The sequence below is a fragment of the Polyodon spathula genome, chromosome 13 (assembly GCF_017654505.1).
Source record: "Polyodon spathula isolate WHYD16114869_AA chromosome 13, ASM1765450v1, whole genome shotgun sequence".
Classification (NCBI taxonomy): Eukaryota; Metazoa; Chordata; class Actinopteri; order Acipenseriformes; family Polyodontidae; genus Polyodon; species Polyodon spathula.
In genome coordinates this window covers 21,092,742-21,113,882 of record NC_054546.1, presented here as the reverse complement: position 1 = coordinate 21,113,882, position 21,141 = coordinate 21,092,742, and the positions used below count along the sequence as shown (strand labels likewise).

The 21,141-nt window shown below is 40.4% G+C and overlaps 1 protein-coding gene across 1 annotated transcript in view; it reads right to left on the bottom strand.

Annotated features, from left to right (window-relative positions):
- Positions 1 to 21,141, bottom strand: part of plpp4 (phospholipid phosphatase 4) — a 147,377-nt gene that overhangs the window by 75,834 nt on the left and 50,402 nt on the right. Inside the window, exons 2-3 of the mRNA XM_041267953.1 lie at positions 14,106 to 14,211; positions 12,406 to 12,496 (exon numbers count right to left, since the gene is read on the bottom strand). Coding sequence (XP_041123887.1) covers positions 12,406 to 12,496; positions 14,106 to 14,211 — 197 coding nt within the window. The remainder of the gene's footprint in view (positions 1 to 12,405; positions 12,497 to 14,105; positions 14,212 to 21,141) is intronic.

Below are 21,141 nucleotides of genomic sequence, written 5' to 3'. Positions count from 1 at the left end.
CTTAAAGAAATAAAAAATGTTCTGAAAATTGTAAAATTTCACAAATGTGAAAATAACTAGTTTATAAATTATCCACAAGCATATGTTTCTCAGAGGGTACCTGTGGTGAACTGAAAGTGAATATAACTAATTTCAATAGAAAATATGTTTCTGGGCTTCTGAGTGGTGCAAATGGTCTAGGCGCTCCACTTGGAATGCAGTACACCCTGGCTGACTTAAGCCCTCCCCCCAGAGCCAAACTCCGGGGGAGAGGGCTTAAGTCGCCCAGGGTGTCCTCGGCTCACCGCGCAACCATGACCCCTGTAGACTGCTCGGGTGTCTGCGGGCTTGCCTGTAAGCTGCCCAGAGTTGCATTGTCCTGTGGCTGCATAGTGGGCCTGCAAAGTTAAAAAAAGTGGGCGGCTGATGGCACAAGCTTTGGAGGACCGTGTGTGCTCGTCTTTGCCGCTCCCGAGTCAGTGCAGGAGTGGTAGCAGTGAGCTGAGCTTAAAATACAATTGGATATGTCAAATTGGAAGAAAAGCAGGGTAAAATGAATTGGCGCCTAATAAGTTTTAAAAAAGAAACAAAATGAAAATATGTTTTAAAATACTTTTGTCATGTTTTACAGCCCCTACTATTGTTGTGATGGGCTATTTTAATGCACAAAGTGTTCAAACCATGACAAGCTTCATTCACTGCATTGTAAAGGTGGCACAGTGATGTGACATGACAGCATTGATTTCCGCAATTGTCGTCTATCGCGACAAAGTCATTTGCATGCGATATACAGATATCATGAATGAGAAGAATAATTCCAAAACAATACAAATGGCACCTGTATGAGCCATTATTGTTAGACGACAGTAATCTAACCTCTTCACACAGCGAGAGTAATGAGTCAGACGAGGATAGCCGCCAGTTCGTTTTAGTAGCAGTCAGTGGATAAACCCACCTGCAATTCTCTGATTGGTTGCAAATATGAACGTTGACTGGTCAGTAATTCTCCAGATTTGCAGGGCGCTATATATCCACTTTTTAATGCTGCTTGTTTAACCTTCTTTAGTCACTGTGCCGGTAGGCAACTAAAGGGTTAACCCCTCTGGATAGTGACGGAGGCATGACCCGGTGAGAGTGCTTCCGGGATGAGGAAGAGGGGCTTATTAATAAAAGATACATAAAAGAAAACATGGCATCGGTGTGTTCTCTACACTCCTTACAAACAAAACAACATGGTGTCGCAATCAAGAACTCCGTAAATAAAAAGTAAAGTTTAGTGCTGAATAATGTAGCAGTATTTAAATAAAAAAAAACCTGAGAAAAGAAGACAGAGGAGTAAATATAAAAGAAAAGAAGATAGCGGAGTAAAGAAAAAAGGGGGGGGTGCATCTGAAAGCAAATAAGCAAATAATTGGAAGAAATGATGGATCAAATATTTTCGATCACACAGCCAGGCAGTTTACCCTTTTTTTCTGAGCTTGTGGCCTCAGTGGATTCGCCATTTTGAGATATTTAGAATAGCTGCAGGCCAGGTGGAATAGCAAGTAAGCTTGCTTGTGTATACTATGGGAGACAAAGCAGATGATATACTGTATACTTTACCTCTGATCAATCAGTAAAAAGCACGATACGATGAAGTGAAAAAGCATTTAAAGAGCACTTTGTTGGAAAACACAATGTTATATATGAACGAGAAAAATTTACAAACGCCACCAGGAGTCGAGGAGACCATGGAGTGCTTTATAACTGATGTTCACAATCTATCGGAGAATTGTAAATTTGGCCCGCTGCTGGAAGAAATTATCAGAGATAGGATCGTTGCAGGAATAAGGGACTTCCGTTTATCTGAAAAGCTGCAAATGGATTCAGAAATAACAGGCTAAATCAATTGCTCAAGATAGACAGCATGAAGAAATTTAAAAACAGCAACCTCTACTTCGCCAGAAATAGAAAATAGAAAATAATAATGCAAATGTAGATGCACAAACATTCAACAGGAAATTTAAAAAAAGGAGTTCAGAGTGGCAAGCCTGAGAAACATTATTTAAAACACACCAAGAAAAAAAATACAGAATGTGTGTCCTGCCAGAGATGTTGAATGTAGAAGATGCCACAAAAAGGGACATTTTGCAGCTGTATGCTGTATGTATTACAACAGCAAGCGAACATTAAAAGAGGAGATTAAATGTTTAAGAGATACAAATGTCAAAATCGTAGATGAAAAAAAAAATAGCAAATATATTAAATGATTACTTTTCACAAAAAAAAGTACAAAGGAAGATACTGACAACATGCCCCACATGTCATCCAGTTCCTATCCAGTTTTAAATAACTTTAGCATAACTGAGGCAGAAGTGTTAAAGGGACTAGGAGCTCTTAAAATAGACAAATCCCCTGGGCTGGATGAGATCCTCCCAGTAGTACTCAAAGAAATGAAAGAAGTAATTTACAAACCGCTAACCAAGATCATGCAGCAGTCTCTTGACACAGGGGTGGTACCGACAGACTGGAAAATTGCAAACATAATAACGATCCACAAAAAGGGAAACAAAACTGAACCAGGTAACTACAGGCCAGTAAGCCTGGCTCCTATTATATGCAAACTTATGGAAACTATAATAAGATCCAAAATGGAAAATTACCTATATGGTAACAGGGTCCTGGGAGACAGTCAACATGGTTTTAGGAAAGGGAGATCGTGTCTAACTAACTTGCTTGATTTTTTTGAGGATGCAACATCGATAATGGATAATTGCAAAGCATATGACATGGTTTATTTAGATTTCTAGAAAGCTTTTGACAAAGTCCCGCACAAAAGATTAATTCTCAAACTGAACGCAGTTGGGATTCAGGGAAACACATGTACATGGATTAGGGAGTGGTTAACATGTAGAAAACAGAAAGTACTGATTAGAGGAAAAACCTCAGAATGGAGTGTGATAACCAGTGGTGTAGCACAGGGATCAGTATTAGGTCCTCTGCTATTCCTAATCTACATTAATGATCTAGATTCTGGTATAGTAAGCAAACTTGTTAAATTTGCAGACGACACAAAAGTAGGAGGAGTGGCAAACACTGTTGCAGCAGCAAAGGTCATTCAAAATGATCTAGACAAGATTCAGAACTGGGCAGACACATAGCAAATGACATTTAATAGAGAAAAGTGTAAGGTACTGCACGCAGGAAATAAAAATGTACATTATAAATATCATATGAGAGTGTAACAAAGAGCCCGCCCCTGTGTATATTATCTGTTATGTGTTGTGTGGTGTGTTTAAATGTTGGTGTATAGACATTGGTACACGGGATATAAACGGGTCTGTAACACGAGTGTTTAAAAATGTATATGTGTATTTAGGCACGAGGATTGCACAGCACTTCACGTGCAAGTAAAATGTAGTAATATGTGAGCACGGGGAATTGCACTTTATTAATTCACGTGCTGGGATTCAAGTGAATAATTAATTGGTAATTGAATCCCAGCACAATAGTATATATAGATGCACGTTGTCACATACTGGTGGTTGGGTGTTCGGTGAGCGGAGAACCGGATTGGAGACGGAGGAAATAAGCAGTAGCAGTAGCAGTAGCAGTAGCAGTAGTAATAGTAATAATAAGAGGAGAAAGTATCTGCTCACCGTGTTTGTCAGTGTCTGTGCGTGCACCGTTTTGTTAAGTTTAGTCTGTTTTTGTTTGTCTATTTATTTTGGCGTAGAGTGCCGTGTCCTGTGTTTTTCGTGTTTGTTAAACCTTTTATTTTGTATTAAACCGGCGCCAACAGGCGTCTTCATCATTTCATTTCATCCGTCCTGTGTTTTGTGTATTTCATTACTTTTCCTGGCTCTGACGCCGCCCACTTCGGACGTCTCTGTGACAGAGAGATACTGAAATTGGAGAAGGAATCTATGAAAAAGACCTAGGAGTTTTTGTTGATGCAGAAATGTCTTCATCTAGACAATGTGGGGAAGCTATAAAAAAGGCTAACAAGATGCTCGGATACATTGTGAAAAGTGTTGAATTTAAATCAAGGGAAGTAATGTTAAAACTGTACAATGCACTAGTAAGACCTCATCTTGAATATTGTGTGCAGTTCTGGTCACCTCGCTATAAAAAAGATATTGCTGCTCTAGAAAGAGTGCAAAGAAGAGTGACCAGAATTATTCCGGGCTTAAAAGGCATGTCATATGCAGACAGAATTGAATCTGTTCAGTCTTGAACAAAGAAGACTACGTGGCGACCTAATTCAAGCATTCAAAATTCTAAAAGGTATTGACAGTGTCGACCCAAGGGACTTTTTCAGCCTGAAAAAAGAAACAAGGACCAGGGGTCACAAATGGAGATTAGACAAAGGGGCATTCAGAACAGAAAATAGGAGGCACTTTTTTACACAGAGAATTGTGAGGTTCTGGAATCAACTCCCCAGTAATGTTGTTGAAGCTGACACCCTGGGATCCTTCAAGAAGCTGCTTGATGAGATTCTGGGATCAATAAGCTACTAACAACCAAACGAGCAAGATGGGCCAAATGGCCTCCTCTCGTTTGTAAACTTTCTTATGTTCTTATGTTCTTATGACAGTAAAAAGACTGGTAAAAATAGTAGATGATGGAGAAACAGAACAAATAGCATTTCTGGAGCTATATATGCTCAAGGAGAAAAAGATGCATCGAAACAATGGCTGGATATAAATAGAGAGCAAATGTGCTTTAAGTTAGATACAGGAGCTGCTGTAACAGCCATCCCAGAGAACCTATACTCCAGGCAGCATGACAGAGATTTACAGAGACGAAATAAAGCTCTTAGTGGCTGTGAAAAGATGACTTTGCAGGGGTGACATCAGAACCAGGAACAGAAATGAAAACATGCTTGCTGGTGGTGAAAACTGAGCCATGTCACTCAGTTTATTTATTAAATAATAATACAAACAAAAGATTTCAACAAAACACACAACACTGAAAATAAAGGGTGCTTTGGCCAAACAAACAGCCAGACAAAACAGACGTGGACAAACCCAACAAAAAAGTAGCATGCCAGCACTTCCAGCACGCTGTAGCAATTGTTATTGTAACTAAATCTTTTCTCTCTCATCTATTCTCCACTTCCGAACACACAGCCCTGAGTGAGTGAAAACATGCTGTTTTTATGCAGCTGTACCTGAACAACTGCATGTGAATTAAGTGTAATTCCCGGTGCTCACATATTACCTGCACATGAAGTGTTGTGCAATTCTCGTGCCTAAATACAAATATACATTTTAAACACTTGTGCTTGTAACCCATATTTATATCCTGTGTAGTTTATACATAAACACTAACGTTAACACACTACATAAAACATAAAACACATAATAAACATAAAGGGGCGGGACACTCTGTCACATATGCTCCCCCTTGTGCGCAGCACACCTGGCCTCAATGGCCACCTCCCCTTCATTCCCAAAGTCCCGGTCGTAGTCCTGGCCCAGGAACAAAGGCAGAAATGGACTAAAGATGGCGGCCACGGTGGGAGGTCCTCCTCCCACCCCAACAGCTGTAGCGGCCAGGCTAACTGTACACAGGCCGGCTCTTCTGGCCACGGCAATCCTGGCCTCTCCCCCTTCTCTGTAGCCAGCAGCTCCCCTTTGTGGGGCTTCGGACACCAAATTCCCAGCAACAAAAGTGCTGCCGGGGGAGGTGGTCTGACCTCTCCCCCCTTCTTCACAGCTGGCAGCTCCCCCTTGTTGGGCTCTGGCCACAGTATTTCCTGTGGAAAAGCAGAGCTGACACTAAACCCAGGAAAAGCAGTTTCGACGACCCAAGGCGACGGAAGCAGCAGCCGACCCTTGGGAGGCGACGACAGCAGCTGCAGACCCTTGGGGGGTGAAGGCAGCAGCACCGAACCCTCGGGAGGAGATGGCAGCAGCAGCGGACCCTCGGAAGGCGATGGCAGCAGCAGCGGACTCTCGGAAGGCGAACTCTGGAGCGGAGCCCCTGGCCATAGAGGCGGCAATGGGAGCTCCACTTCTCCCTTGTACCCTGTAACCGGTAGCTCCCCAGGTGATACGGAGCAGCGGGCAACCCCAGGTGATGCAGAGCAGCGGGGAACCCCAGGCCTGCTGTTGGAGGTGGGAGTTGCAAGCAGTCCTCCCATGGTGGTGGCGGAAGGAGAGGCAGCTCATGCTGCTCTGCTCCTGGCAGTGGAGGTGGTGGAGGTAGAGGCAATGTGTAGTCTCCTGGCGAAGGAGGTGGGAGCAGCATGTAGTCTCCCGGCGACGGAGGTGGGAGTGGTGTTTAGTCTCCCGGCGACGGAGGTGGGAGCAGCGTGTAGTCTCCCCTTGTTGCAGAGGATTGCTGCGGCTCTCCCTCACTTGCAGGGGACTGCTGAAGCTTTCCCTCACTTGCAGGGGGCTGGTACGGCTTTTCCTCACTTGCAGGGGACTGGTGCGGCTCTCCCTCACTTGCAGGGGACTGTTGCAGCTCTCCCTCACTTGCAGGGGACTGGTGTGGCTCTCCCTCTAGCAGAGTTTCTCCCACTGATGCTGGATACTTGGAAGCGGATGGCAGGATGGGGATCCTGGAGAGGCAATGACAGGTACTCTTTCCATGGCAGTGGTGGTAAAACAAGCAGGCATTCTCCCTCTGCTGGTGGAGGTGGCAACAGCAGGTATTCTTCCTCTGCTGGTGGAGACTTGGGCTGTGGATGCTCTGCCTTCCCCTTTTGGGCTGTGGAAGCACCGATTCCCCCCTCTTTGGGCAGTGGATGCACCGACTCTTCCCTCTTGGGCTGTGGACACACCGACTCCCCCCTCTTGGGATTAGGACATTCAGGCTACTTCCACTCAGGTGTAGGACATTCAGGCTCCTCCCACTCAGGCGTAGGACGTTCGGACTCCTCCCACTCAGGCGTAGGACGTTCGGACTCCTCCCACTCAGGCGTAGGATGTTCGGACTCCTCCCACTCAGGCATAGGATATTCGGGCTCCCCATCCTCTGGCTCCTGCTCTGGGCAGTTCTCGTCCTCATGCCCATAGGCACTGCACAGGGTACACCACCTTGGCTCCTTCTGCTTCCTCCTTAACTTTTCTCCTCTCTGCCTCCTTCTCCTCACCTTCCTCTCCTGGGCCTCTAGGCACCTTGGCTCCAGCCACTGAGATGGAGACTGCCCATTTTCTGCAGTCAGCCGCTCCATGCCCATAGCATTTGCACAGGAGGCACCACCCCCCCTGGCTCTCCCAAGCCTCCATAAATGCATCCGGGTCCTTGTCAGGAATTTCCCTGGATGCAGTCCTCTCAAACCAGAGCACCTGCTCTGGCTTCTGGGGAGGTTGCTGCTTTCTCTGGCTGCTTTTTCCCATTATTTTTCCCAAACAAAAAAAAAAACACTCCTGGTCTGACACTTGGAGTCACTGTAATCCCACTTCTAGACATCAACTGTAAAAGGATGGCTTTGCAGGGATGACATCAGAACCAGGAACAGAAACCAAAACATGCTTGCTGGTGGTAAAAACAACACTGAAAATAAAGGGTTGCTTTGGCCAAACAAACAGACAGACAAAACGGGCCTGGACGAACCCAACAAACAAGTACAGTGTTGGCACTTCCAGCACGCTGTAGCAATTGTTATTTTAACAAATTGTCCTCTCACCCGTTCTCCACTTCTGAACACACAATCCTGAGTGAGTGAAAACATGCTGTTTTTATGCAGCTGTACCAAGATTCGATTGCTAATCAATTATTCAGTTGGAGTCTTGGTACAACTGCATGTGAATTAATTAAATATAATTCCCGGTGCTCACATAATACATTTTACCTGCATGTGAAGTGTTGTGCAATCCTCATACCTAAATACAAATATATATTTTAAACAATTGTGCTCGTAACCCATATTTATATCCCGTGTATTTTACACATAAACACCAACATTAACACACTACATACAACATAAAACGCTTAATAAACATAAAGGGGCAGGGTACTACACCACAGTGGTCCAATTATAACAGGTTGTTCTGTACTGTTGCAGGTAAAAGGGCAGTTCAAAGATATTCTGAAAAAAAGGAGAGAAGAAGGTTAAACAAGAAGTTTTTATGGTGCCTGGGCTAATAACATCATTATTGGGATTACCAGCAATACAAAGTTTACACCTTTTGAAGCAGATTCAGCTCATCCAGGATGCAGAAACACATTTCAAAGAATGATACCCTCAAGTATTTATTGGATTGGGAAAGCTGCAGTGAGAATATAACATAACATTGAAAGAGTCAGCAACCCTATATTCCCTTTCTGCACGAGAAGAGTTCCTTTGCCCTTTCTGGGAAAAGTAAAGTTCCTGGGCCAGGCTGTAAGTGCAGAAGGAATAGAAGTAGACCCAGAAAAGATCAAAGCAGTCTTGAAATGCCAGAACCTAGAGATGTAGCTGAAGTTCACAAGTTTATGGGCATGGTAAACTATGTAAGAAAGTTTTCTCCACACCTACCGGAGCTCAAAAAGCCTATTCGAGATTTATTACGAAATAATAGCAGCTGGACTTGAGATGCACAGCAAAAGAAAGCATTCAAAGACCCAAAAAGGAATTAAGTTCTCCAGCGATCCTTGCTCAGTATAGTCCAAAAAGAGAGGCAAGGGTGTCAGCAGATGTCTCTACGGGCTGGTTGGAGTTTAGACACAACTATAGCCAGACGGGAAGTGGAGACCAGTTGTCTTCATTTCTAGAAGTCTAACTGACACAGAAACCAGATGTGCGCATATAGCAAAAGAAGCCTTAGCAGCGACCCGAGTGTATGAACGCCTGAGTGCATACCTGCTCTGATTGGATTTCACAATGAGGACCACTGCAAACAAAGTTGACAACAGAAGAAAAAGTGATAGAAACTGAGTACCAGGTATAAATAGACCAAATCATGCAGCGTGTACCAGCAACTAAAACAAAAATAGAACAAATAAGAGAAGCTCAAAACAGTGATAGTACATACAAACACTTGAGAAGATACACAGAAAAAGCCCGTCCTAGTAACAGAAGAGTTCCAGAACACATTCTCCTATTCTGGCAAAAAAGAACAGATATACACACCAGGGAAGTAATAAATGCATTACTCAAGGATCTACCTGTTGGCCAGGAATAATAATACAGGTATGTGAATTAATGGAAAGATACGAGGTCTGTGCCCAAGAGCCACAGACCAGGCCAGAGCCTCTGATGACGACTGAACTACCATGAAGACCAGGGGTCTCCAATCCTGGTCCTGGGGAGCTACTGTGGCTGCTGGTTTTCATTTCAACCAATCTCTCAGTTACTTAACTGAACCAATTATTAGCTTAATTAGTCAAGATTAACATGTGTTCCAGATCTATAGTGACAGATAATGTAAAGACACCTTTAAAACCTGCTGGATAGGTACTCTCCAGGACCAGGGTTTGAGACTCCTGATCTAGACCATGGCGACCAGTTGCAGCAGACATATTTCACTGCAGAAATGGAAATTACATAGTAGTAGTTGACTGCTTTTCTTGTTTGGGGAAAGAGTGTTCAGAGAGTGGTGAACTAGATTGAAAAAAGGAGGTAAAATAACTTAGAAATATAACAATTGCTAAGTGTCCTGGCTTAAACACCAGCATGATACTTATTTGTTATTTGTTTGGCCAACACACCTTTTTGTTTGTGTAGTTTTGTGTTTGTTTAAATCTTTTATTTACTATTATTTAATAAAAGAGCTGAACGCTGTAGCATTTAATTTTTGCCCCACCATTGCCTGTTTGTTTTCTTTTTATATAGCGCCTTTCATAGTGGACCACCATCGCAAAGCACTTTACAAGATACAAGACTAAGGTGGGTGAACTATGCATCAGCTGCAGAGTCACTTACAACTTATTCCGAAAGATGGAATACAAGGAGGCTAAGTAGGCTGAGCTGGGGTTTGACCCAGGAACCTGCTGATTACAAACCTGTTTTTTTAACCACTAGAACACACAGCCTCCCACACAGTTTTGGTTTTGTGTTACTAATGGGGAGGAAGACAAGAACTCCAGTAACAGTTCCATCAAAGCAGCTGAAGCCAAAGTGGCCTGACCTCAGTGCATTTAAAGAGAAAGACAATGTGAAGGAAAGCCAACCAAACATGGAACCGGGACAGAGGGTTTGGATAAGACACACAAAAGCAACAGGAACAGTTGTAGGACCATCAGCTACCCCCAGGTCCTATGAAATTGATTCAATAATGGGAAGCCTTTGCAGAATTTGTTCACATCTGCAAGTTATTCTGGAGAGTTAGCAAGATGCAGCCCAGAGACACTGTAACCAGATCAATGAGAATTTCAAGAGCTCCACTGAGAATGGACTTGTGAAAAAAAAAGAAAGGAAAATGTGTGAGTGCAAAAAAAGTTAGGAGCTGACTGAAAGATGGGGCAGAATAATCCCCTCAGCAGACTCTTAAGGCACAGGCAGTCTACCCTGGCCTTTAGTTCATTTCTGTTGTTAACTGTGATGTAGAGAAACAAAAAAATGTAACTGGAATTAATAAGGTCTTAGCTAAAAGGGGAGGATGTGCCGGTAGGCAACTAAAGGGTTAACCCCTCTGGATCGTGACAGAGGCATGACCCAATGGGAGTGCTTCTGGGATGAGGAAAAGGAGTTTATTAATAACAGATATGCATAAAAGGGAGCATGGTGTCCAGTGTGTTCTCTACACTCCTTACAAACAACACAACAGTCACATTAAAGTGTTGTACTGTAATAAGTTAGATTTGGTAGAAACACAGAAGCTTGCATGAAAATAAAATATTCTGTAATTTCAGTTACCAGCATGCCAATGCTCTGGGGAAAAAAAAAACAGGACGAAATGAGCGTCCCAAGAAAGGTTCTGGGGTCTGGGACCAGTGTTCCGAAAGTGGGACTGTCCCATCCAAAACGGGACGTCTGGTCACCTTACTTCAACCAAAGAAAATATATATTGTTGAATTATTTTTCAAAGCCATTAATATTCTTAAATGAGATGATTTACCTATAAATCAGAAGGGCCTCATGGTGGAGCTCAATGAGCCGTACAGTGTGGCACTGATCTATCACATGGAAAATACAAACTCACCTTGTAGGTCTTTATATCGCAAACAATTGTCAATATTGTTTGCCATCATTGTTTAATTTTAAATACATATATTGATTAATGTAACAGAAGTGCATACACAATAAAGCTACACAGTAATACCTGTTTTAAAGGCGGTGTTTTTTATGAGTGAAATAAATAGTAGCACTACAGTATATGTGCTTTTGTTTCATGTTGGTGGTCTGTAAGAAAATCATTAAAACGTTCGTGTCCATTTTGATCCAGCACTGTATTACTTTCACATTAACCATGATTAAAAATGTCTAGTAATGTTTTTATTTGTATTTCTTTTAAGCAGACAGATTTAGAAAACAACACACTTGAATCCAAATCAAGCCATATTCCTTGATAGTGTGGCGTGACAATTATCTTTTTTATTTTTTTCAGCATTGGCACCGTCCTATAAAGGCAGAATTAATGAGCTGTTGTCTTCCAGGGTCCTGGTTTAATTAACATTAACATAACAAATATTTCAGTAAAATAAAAATGCCAATAAACTTGTTTACCTAAATGTCTTTAAAAAAATAAATATATATCATGTAGTCTGTTTATTAAGAATGATGCACAACTGGGGGTGGGGCATTTTCTACTTAGACGCTTGCATTTCCCACCTATGTAAACCAAGTGGGCTGCCAGCAAGGCCCGTGTCAGAGTGACAACCTACACAAATGGAACAAAACAGATTCCAAAAGCAAAAAATATATTGGAATGGAAAATCCTTGCCATTAAGGTAACACACTCAATCCCCTTATTTGTCTACATTGGTATCCCTGAACATAGTATCATATCTTTAGATACATGCATTTTAATGAGCAAGCCACAGTGCAGTACCCTAAATATTATTAATTTACTGAACCACCACTGAAAGTAGAAAGATACTGGTACCGCATTTAATCACCATTGCAAAAGTTGTCTTTGTACATTTTAATGATCTAAACAGTCAGCTACTGCAATGAGATGTGATGATGAAGACACCTACATATGTGATAGATAGTTAACTACTCTGTGTCAGCATTCTGTAAATAGTGCAATAACCCTCACCCTCCAAAATGCATTAGACTAACCTTGATCCCGTTGTAATCAAACTAAATTTACTAAATACCATGATGAAATGCAAGATAGATTTTAATCTCACATTTCCAACAGAAAACATACCTTCATCCCTGATCAACCTTCAATTTTAATTAGATTTCTCAAATGGTGTGCAAGTCACTTTCATGATTTTTTCATTGACATTTTTAAATGATCAGAATATTAAATACTGTTCAAGAACTTTAGCTGCAACCTTGTGCATTTCTAAGAAATTCATGCTTCTAAGGACTGAACTCAGTAAGTATAGGATATACTTTACCTAGGCAGGCTTCTTTGATTTCCGTTTTATCTGTCCTTCTGATTATTTTCACCACAAAAATGACTGCCAGGGGTGTCAGGAATGAAATTGCCTGCATAAAACAATAAGAAACTCGATTGATTACAAGACTAGCCTTACTCCTAGCAAAATGTATTTATCAAAGGCAGTTCAATGATCCATCCTTCCGTCCAATCATATTGTCACTCCAAGAAGCCTGAAACTCTTTTAATACATCTAATACATTTTCCTCTTTTAAAAAATAGGAGTTTATTAAACATTGGTGTACATGTGCTGATACTGTTTTAAAACAAAAACAAAGTGTTTGATCTTATATTACATACATTATTTAAGGTTATGTGGCTGTAAAAAAAAAATCCATCCGTTTTCTTAACTAATATATTCCTCTTGTTTAGAGCAGTTCACATCCTAGTGACTTTTTAAAACTTGGCCTCAGTAGAGCTCTTCTTACTTTGCTTACATCAGTCTCGAACATAGCGTTGCAGGAGGACAATTGCTTTCACTCTGGTGTACCAGCTGTACAGAAGAAATGTATAAGAGCTCTATTGAGACCACAGGGCACTTTAAACGTAAAAAGTTACAAGAATGTAAAACAGAAAATGATATACAAAGTGAATCAACAACATTAAGAAAATTGTGACATTACATATCTGTACCAAGTTGAACTTCAAGTTGACATCTTTATCTGGGTATGACATTAGTGGTAGTGTTTCTATCTGTATTGGTAGCGGAAATGCTAGTTAACTTCACTGCACTGTTTTGAATATAGCACTGTGAACAAGCATTAGCATTTCTGTGACAAATACAGACCTGCCTAATAACGAAAAAAGGAATGAGGATGTAAAGAGCTATTAGTAATGCAAGACGCATTTATGGTGTCATTAATTTCCAAGCTCACCACAGAAACAGGTTTTAGCATTTCTCTGTTATTACACTTTTCTTCCAGCAGCAGACAGTTACTCACATTAGAAAGTCTAATTGTACCTTGAGTTTCAGATTGCTGATTGAGTCAAGACTATCTGAATTCCATGTTGAAGCCAAGGTCGGCTCTAGTTCAAATATACAAATAAAAAGTAGGAGCAGGTTCCTTTTCACAAGACTAGGGTTTCCAATGCTGCACGTCATTGTTTTTTTTAGGTTTTTACACTACCTGAACTAAACAGTACAGTTTATGCATATACCCAGTGACAGGTCACACATTACAGTGTGCAAAGGTCATTGCAGTTACTTTTTCAGTACTGGTTATCAGGAGTATCATATTCTGGGGGTAAATGTTGGTACCCTGTCTGTCTATCTTTCCTATGTCGCTATTAAGTTTTTACACATATCTAGAAAAAAACGCCTCTGTGATAAAGCAAGGATGCACCTGTGCACCTGTCCTTTTGTAGTGGAAGTGGATATCGGTCCCATTGATCTATTTGATGATATTGTATTTACAGGGTGTTTGTCACTAGAATACTTGAAGCTGAAACAATTTAACCAAATTTAAAAAGAAGAACCCTATGGAAACCTGTAAGCAAACAAAATGGAGAAACTGATAAATGTGTAGGAGTAGTATTATTCTAAAGCAGAGAGTATACATGTCTAAATCTAACATCCCCACTTCAAAGTATGAACAAAGATGAAACCACAAGTTATCCACAATGAAAGCACAAGAGTAAATCTGGAAAAGCTGTACTTACAAACATGACCTGTGTAGGCAGGTCTGACTGCACCAGTGGGTTTTTGTAAAGCCACATCTCTTCGGGTTGAATAACTCTCTCGAAGGGGTCCAGAAACTCTGTGAAGCTGGACAAAGACACAAGGTTTAAAACAGAGCTCTAATCAGTTTCTATTAGGTACAGATTGGCATATTTAAGAGAATCAGAGCCTTTGAATAGCAAGTCATTTTTAAAGGTTCCTAAATCTTCTCCTGCTGACAATCTTTCGGTTCTTTGTATTTCATATTTCAGGCTGATATATTTCAAAGCCAACCCTCAAACCTCTCACAAAGCAGAGGTGATATTTAACCCAAGATGGTTCCTGATTCAAATACCACTTCTTGTCACAGTGATGAGATATCAAGAAAACACACATTGTCTTCCACTAAGATCTACACATAGATCTTCCAGTAAGATCTACACATAACCCTTAACCCCAAACTTTTCACTTGTTGTATTATGACCCTTATCATGCCCTAAAGTCACTATCATGGTTAGGTTCAAATTCCTATTCATTCCCCAGCAGGACGACTGAATTACAATTGTGTATAAAAAAGATGCTATTCAAAGTGTGGATGCTCCCAGAGCATTTAGTTCTGTCTAATATTTACTTTGTGTCTGAAAAATCAGTACATCCCAGATAAAACAACACAAGAAAATGGGGCCGAGTAATAAGACTGCTCAAGCCAAGACGAAGTGGAAGATTTTAAAGCCTTGGTGAGCACTAGCTACTCAATCTATGCAAAGAGTTTGTCTGGGCATGTTCCACACGAAATCTCTTTTTTTTTGAGGTGTAGTATAATGCTGTGTGATGTCTATCTATGGTGTGTGTGTGTCTAGTGTTATCTCCCTAACCTAGTGGGAGTGCAAAGGCCAATGCAACAGACGGGATTTGAACCACGCTCACACTCCAAGCACCCTCAAGCGTGTAGAGGTTTAATGTCAAGGAGTAATTAAGACACACAAGGTCACGTAAGTCTCAACAATTGAGGTTTTATTACAGACATTAAAACCTGCAGACCCATGACAGCCTTTGTACAACCCACGAATAATAAATGTAAGATCACTGTTTGGGTGATGTAAAATACTAAAGTTTGTCATTATCGACATACAATTGTATGTACACACCATGCAGTGATGGGTTCTTAATTCAAGTTGAAAATTACAGTATATCACTTTGAATTAACCACATTTTTTTATCGATTCAAAATGTCATTGTAATAATTGATCTGCTCATCCACAGCAAATAGTCTGGATCAGCATTCCAGCTGTTGAAACTTGGGATCTGCATATAACTGTTTGCCCTGATACACTGTACAGTGTATCCTTCAGAAGCCTGCTTCCAATCTTGGCTTCAGCTAGCTTTTTCTAGCTCTACCTACTGCTAAACTGGTCGTTAGCTATATAGCCCATGGAAGTCACTCCCTCCAGGTGCAGCCTAGCCTATCAGGTTCCCAAAATAACCCCAGAACAAACCCATGTGACTGAGAACACATTTATTAGTCCATAGCGTGCCACAAATACTTATCAATGCCCATAGCCCTTGGGTCTCCCCAGGTTGTATGGGGATGATACGCTACAATAACAAGGAATGTGGTTAACTGAAACGGCTACAAAAAAGTATTTTGTCTTTGTGTACAATTAATTTAGTAAATATCTTGTAGAATTACAATGCGGAACAAATTGCTTTAACCATTAACTGTTAATGTAATAAAATATTCCCTAATGTTTAAACTGTGAAAGTTAATGACACGCACAAATTGTGACAAAACACATGCATTCATGTCAATCAATAAATTAAAAATAAATTAGATTTAAATGCAGTCTAAATTGCACAGTAAGTGAATCTGTACTGCTACTGTCTTACAGCAAAGCATTACCAGAAATGGCAAACCCGATGAGCCTGAAACAGATATCCCACAGTGGTCTTGATATTGACTCTATCTGATACTTATATAGTAGAACGGCATAGGGATGGAATACCAATTGCTTCTTATTGCTATGATTTATAACCTTAATATTTGACTGGTTGCACCAATACTGAGTTATTGCTATTTTTTTCAATTTCTCTAGAAAACCTCACTGTGCTTTATTACACCGTGCCTCTGTACAATACGCTGTTACCGTGGCAAACTTTTATTAGCAAAATCCTAAGTGCTGGAACTGAACAGCCTTCCTCATTACATTAAATAATTTGACAATGCGACCCTTCACCCACCCATCTACTGTGTGTGTAGAGAAAGAGAGACATAGAGATGACTGAGAATTATTGCAAACACCATCAAAGGTGTAATGAAATGTAAAAGAGAAGTTCAGATGACATTTGAAGACACCGACTCTTCAAAATTGAACCCAGCAATGTCAGGGATTTAGTTCTATAGCAGTTACACTTCAAAAATAAATGAAACACAAAATGCTTGTGGTGGAAATGCTTTGGAGCTGGGTCACGCTGAACACAGGGTTCCTCACAGATCTAATCTAAACCATTGCTCTTTTTCACAGAATGACGTAGCTTTCAGAAGAAGGATTTTAGGGATATGTCAATAGACAGGAGAGGGCCTTGGTGTACAGAGAAGTAAATTGAATGCTTATGTTCTTCTGTGACACAGATACAGGCTGACCTCCAAAAAGTGAAAGTACATTTTCTGTAGAGACCCGAGCAGCTGTTTGACTTCGATACACAGCATCATATTAAAGTCTTTGGAGACCCATTTATCTGATCTGAACAGTGACAGATATAAATATCACATTCTGTAGAGAGTGTAGGTTAGTTAAATCTGAAAAATTCAATTTTTACATTCTCATCTGGGTTTGTCAGGCAAGCAACAACATTCCTGAAAAAGATACATTGCAGATCATACAGGCGGTTTAGCACGTTCCTTTAAATATGTAGGCTTGCTCTTTTTTAATGTTTACTTTTCAGAGGCTTACAAAATACTGTAGTTAATCACTCACCTTTATTTTTTTAGAGTTTATTTTTTACATTAAGAAACCTGTTAATTGTGTAACCCGTAGCAATTGCTTTTCTACTTAATGTGATAATGTTCAATGTATTCTTTGTTTCTGACCAGCTGCTGACCAAATGCACCAAGCAAATCAAACGGACATCAATCATACCTGATGCTTCCCTCTTGTTGACTTTGAATACCAGTATTACCGCTCCAGCTCAGCTGGTCACAAATGACTCAAACTGAAAGTGGAGAAACCTGTTATATAATTAACAGGTTTGATAGCGTTCTCCAATCAATAACTTTAATCAAATAGTAGTATTGTAGTATTTTGTGAGATCCTGAAAAATAAATGTTGAAAAGGAGAAAGCCTTACAATACATAACAATATTTTCATCATTACATATTATAGTCATGCCATCCCATCACAGAGAATAAAGAATAAAACCTGGAAATCAGATTCCTGATATCCAAGCACATACAGTTTAAAAACACACTCTGTATTATACAATTCTGTATAATTGTCATGCTTTTTAAATTGGATGTTTAGTTACTCCGCTGTGGCCACTAAGGATTATGGCATGGCAACATCCAAATATGTTACTACAGCAAAGCTTGGTTAAGATAAAACAACAATATGGAAAACCAGCTAGCAGTCTAAAGCACTGTGTCCATGAGACCACGTTTTAAATGAAATAATATCTGACCATAAACAGTTCATGTACTCAAACAACAGTTAGAGTGAAGGGATCAGCCATATAAAGATGACTGTAAATGGTGCCAAGTTAGCTTTCTGTGATGCACCATTGGCTCAAATTATGAATCACCCTGTGTTTCACATCTTTATATACCTGATCATTTAAGTCGAACTTAGCTATTTTCGTACATTAAATGTACGGAGATAAGCCAGAATGGCTATTCCTTCCTTTCAATAGCCAGGAGGGAAGAAGCAGACAAATCTCTGTATTTTCTTCATAGAGACCAGTGTCTTTATCTAATTGCTAAGTTCCCACAAGCACTCTGAAGAAATTGACTTACAACTGATGAGCCTCTCTCCCTGACGTTTAAAAGTGTTTCAAAATATGATACAATTTTGTATAGCTCTGGGGGGATGTTCTGCTCATGCAAGCCTTCTCTGAAGTATCAGTCCTGCTTAAAGGACACGGTAAACCTTCGCTGCTTGGTGCTGTTGTTTTCAGATGGATGCTAATAAAGCAGTTGACAACACCAGCACATCTTATCGGTAGCTCCAAAGCAGTGCTGACGCTGCAACTCTGATCGACAACTGAATCAAGTTAACCCAGAATATGACCATTCAACTCTACTGACCCAACCTACTCTACAAGAGAGTTCAATTCAATGACAATTTGAATGTGTTTATTTTAGTATTTCTAGGGTCAGACAGGTAAAATCAGATGTTTGTCAATAACTCGATATTTCCAATAGATCCATTTAGGAGGTGTATTGATCTGGTCATTGAAGTCATATAAACACTTTCACAGCTGTAATTCGATCATCTGAACAATTTGATTATCCAAACCCTTAGCCCAGTTGTTTTTGCCGATTAGTTTGGAAGTTGTACTGTATTGACAAGCACTGCCTAAATATTGCTCTGCAAGTCCTATACCTAAGCAAAGGTGTCTGAAACCATGCACTGTCATATTGTTGTGTTAGTTCATCAAGTCCTCCTTACTGTCTTTGGGCTCCTGCTTAGGAACAGAGGGCTTGCCAATAAAGCCATTATTAATCCAAACCTGGGAATTTAGTGCAATGACTGTAAAGTGTCAAACATCTACCTGCCTGGAACATCCCACTTTACTATAGTTTCATATTTTCATTATTTTCCATGTGGATGCATGTTTTCTTCTCCGTATAGCAAGATATATCCGCTGACCAGGGGTTAATAACGATTTGCAGTCCAAGTCAACATGACCTATTTTTCTCATGCCTGGTTATTTCATTTTCAATTTCAGGTGGTGTTTTTTAAGAAACGGTATGGTGTGTAGCTTTTGATTGACAACTTCATAATAAACCCTGCTTTATGATACATGCACACTTCTTACTGTCAGGAGACCCTGTTTTTCAATTGAATTTCTTGTAACCTAGTAACAAATGTGCCCGTTTTTACTGTAGACTTTGCGAGTCAACTCTACCAGGCTTTTAAACACTCCAGAAGAAATGTTCTCTGGTCTGCATCTTGACAGCTATTGCACATCCCCAGCTAAAACACTAAAGGTGCAACAGTCTGGAGGGCCCTACCTGTCACTTGTGGGACAAGAATAGCTACTTATCTCCAAAATGTATGTGAGTTTGCAGTTCGGGTCATCCACCATTGCACCCACCTGTCATTGTGATAATTTAATATAGTGGATAGCTTTTTTCTAAAGATATAAAACATGACCATACATAGCCTGCCAGCATGTCACTCTGGGGTATGGTCTTATCAGCTCTCTGAGAGAACATCAGGCCTGGTGCAAGGAAAACTGGGACTACAGGGCATGAAGTGGGTACTCTTTCTTTTTGTCTCTCTCCCTCTCTCTGCAGAGCTTAACACTAGATTGACCAAGGCAGTCATTTTGACAAATTTTAGAATTTACATTTAAATTGCAGTGTGTGTGTTTCAGATATGGAGCTGCGCTTTCCTGAATTTTCCTAAATAAATGTACTAATTACCCTGACAAAGAAAGAATTGCATAGCTGCAAAAATTAGCAAATAAAATACTGTCATACATATTCCGCCATGTATTGAAGTTTGATTATATCAGTCTGCATCCCTCAAGTTAGGTCTATTGTTTCAATGAGCCTTCTGATAGCCCATCAATCAGTCTTGACAGCTCACAGCACCTGGCTGTCTGTCTGCACTCTGCTTATTATAAAAGTCACTTGTTTTTCTTAGAAATTCACTGTTACCCTATGGCAAAATGGTTTGTAGTGTGCAGGTATAGTGGTGATGCGGTGCCCAGGAATGATAGACACTAATACAGTTCACAGTCAAAACACAGCTCTTTAATCAGTGGGGTTGCTGGTTTGGCAACCTTAAATAATAGTACCTGGCTTTACACAACAACAGTCCTGAAATAATAATGCTGTTCACACACACTTTATACACACACGCTCAGAAGTCCAATAGTGGGTGCTCCTTGTACAAGTGGTGATTCAATACAGTTAACCCTTTGCAGTCCATTTATTCAGCACTTAGCAGGTGTGTCAGGTCCAATTTATTTTCACACCCGCTGTTTATTTTACATATGCTGTTTAATTTTTTTTTTTTTCAGAGTAAAACAGGTTTAAAAGGCATTGAATCGCAAAATGACACTCAGTACTGCATCTCCAGCCAAGCCCTACCCCTTGTTCGCTCTTTATAAACGTGCCTACTGATAAATCTTCTCCTGATCACTCATTTTATCAAAAAGCTCATCAATAATGTGATCCAAGTCATTATTTTATTACTATAACATCTCAAAAAAGCTCTACAAATGTCTATGATTTCTTTGAGCGCTGGATACAGAAGCAGCTGTCTCCTTTGTTTATGTCTGTGTTATCTCTGCAGTGCATGGGGCTATGAGATACACCCTTTTTTCAGCTTCATTCGGTCATTGAAAGGTTTTCTCTGCTTTTTCTGGAGAAAAAACGACCAAAGACCTGTGCTTTTTGTGTTTTTGATGATATCGGACTGTTTCGATTGTGTAGACGCTTTATATGATGTTCCTGAATAAAACTATGACTTATATTCATTTGTTGGTCCTTTCATTATAATATTTATGTGGTTTTTAATACGCTGATCAAGTTGACCGGCCATGGCTGTTCTATAAATGTGGTCGTTCTAGTGTTAAAGGGCAGGTAACTTCAAATGTCAGTCTAATTACTTTTTTTTTGTTCTATAAATCTGCCTTTTCTGGCTTTGCGCTTATTTGAAGTATCTTAAGTGCTTACTCATTCCATTTAAATCACATGACTATGTGACTTTTCAACTCTGCCAGCCCCACCCCTTCTGCATGTATATAGACAGAAGGAGGAGGTGGGGATGGCAGAATTGAAAAGTTACATGGTCACATGATTTGAATGGAATG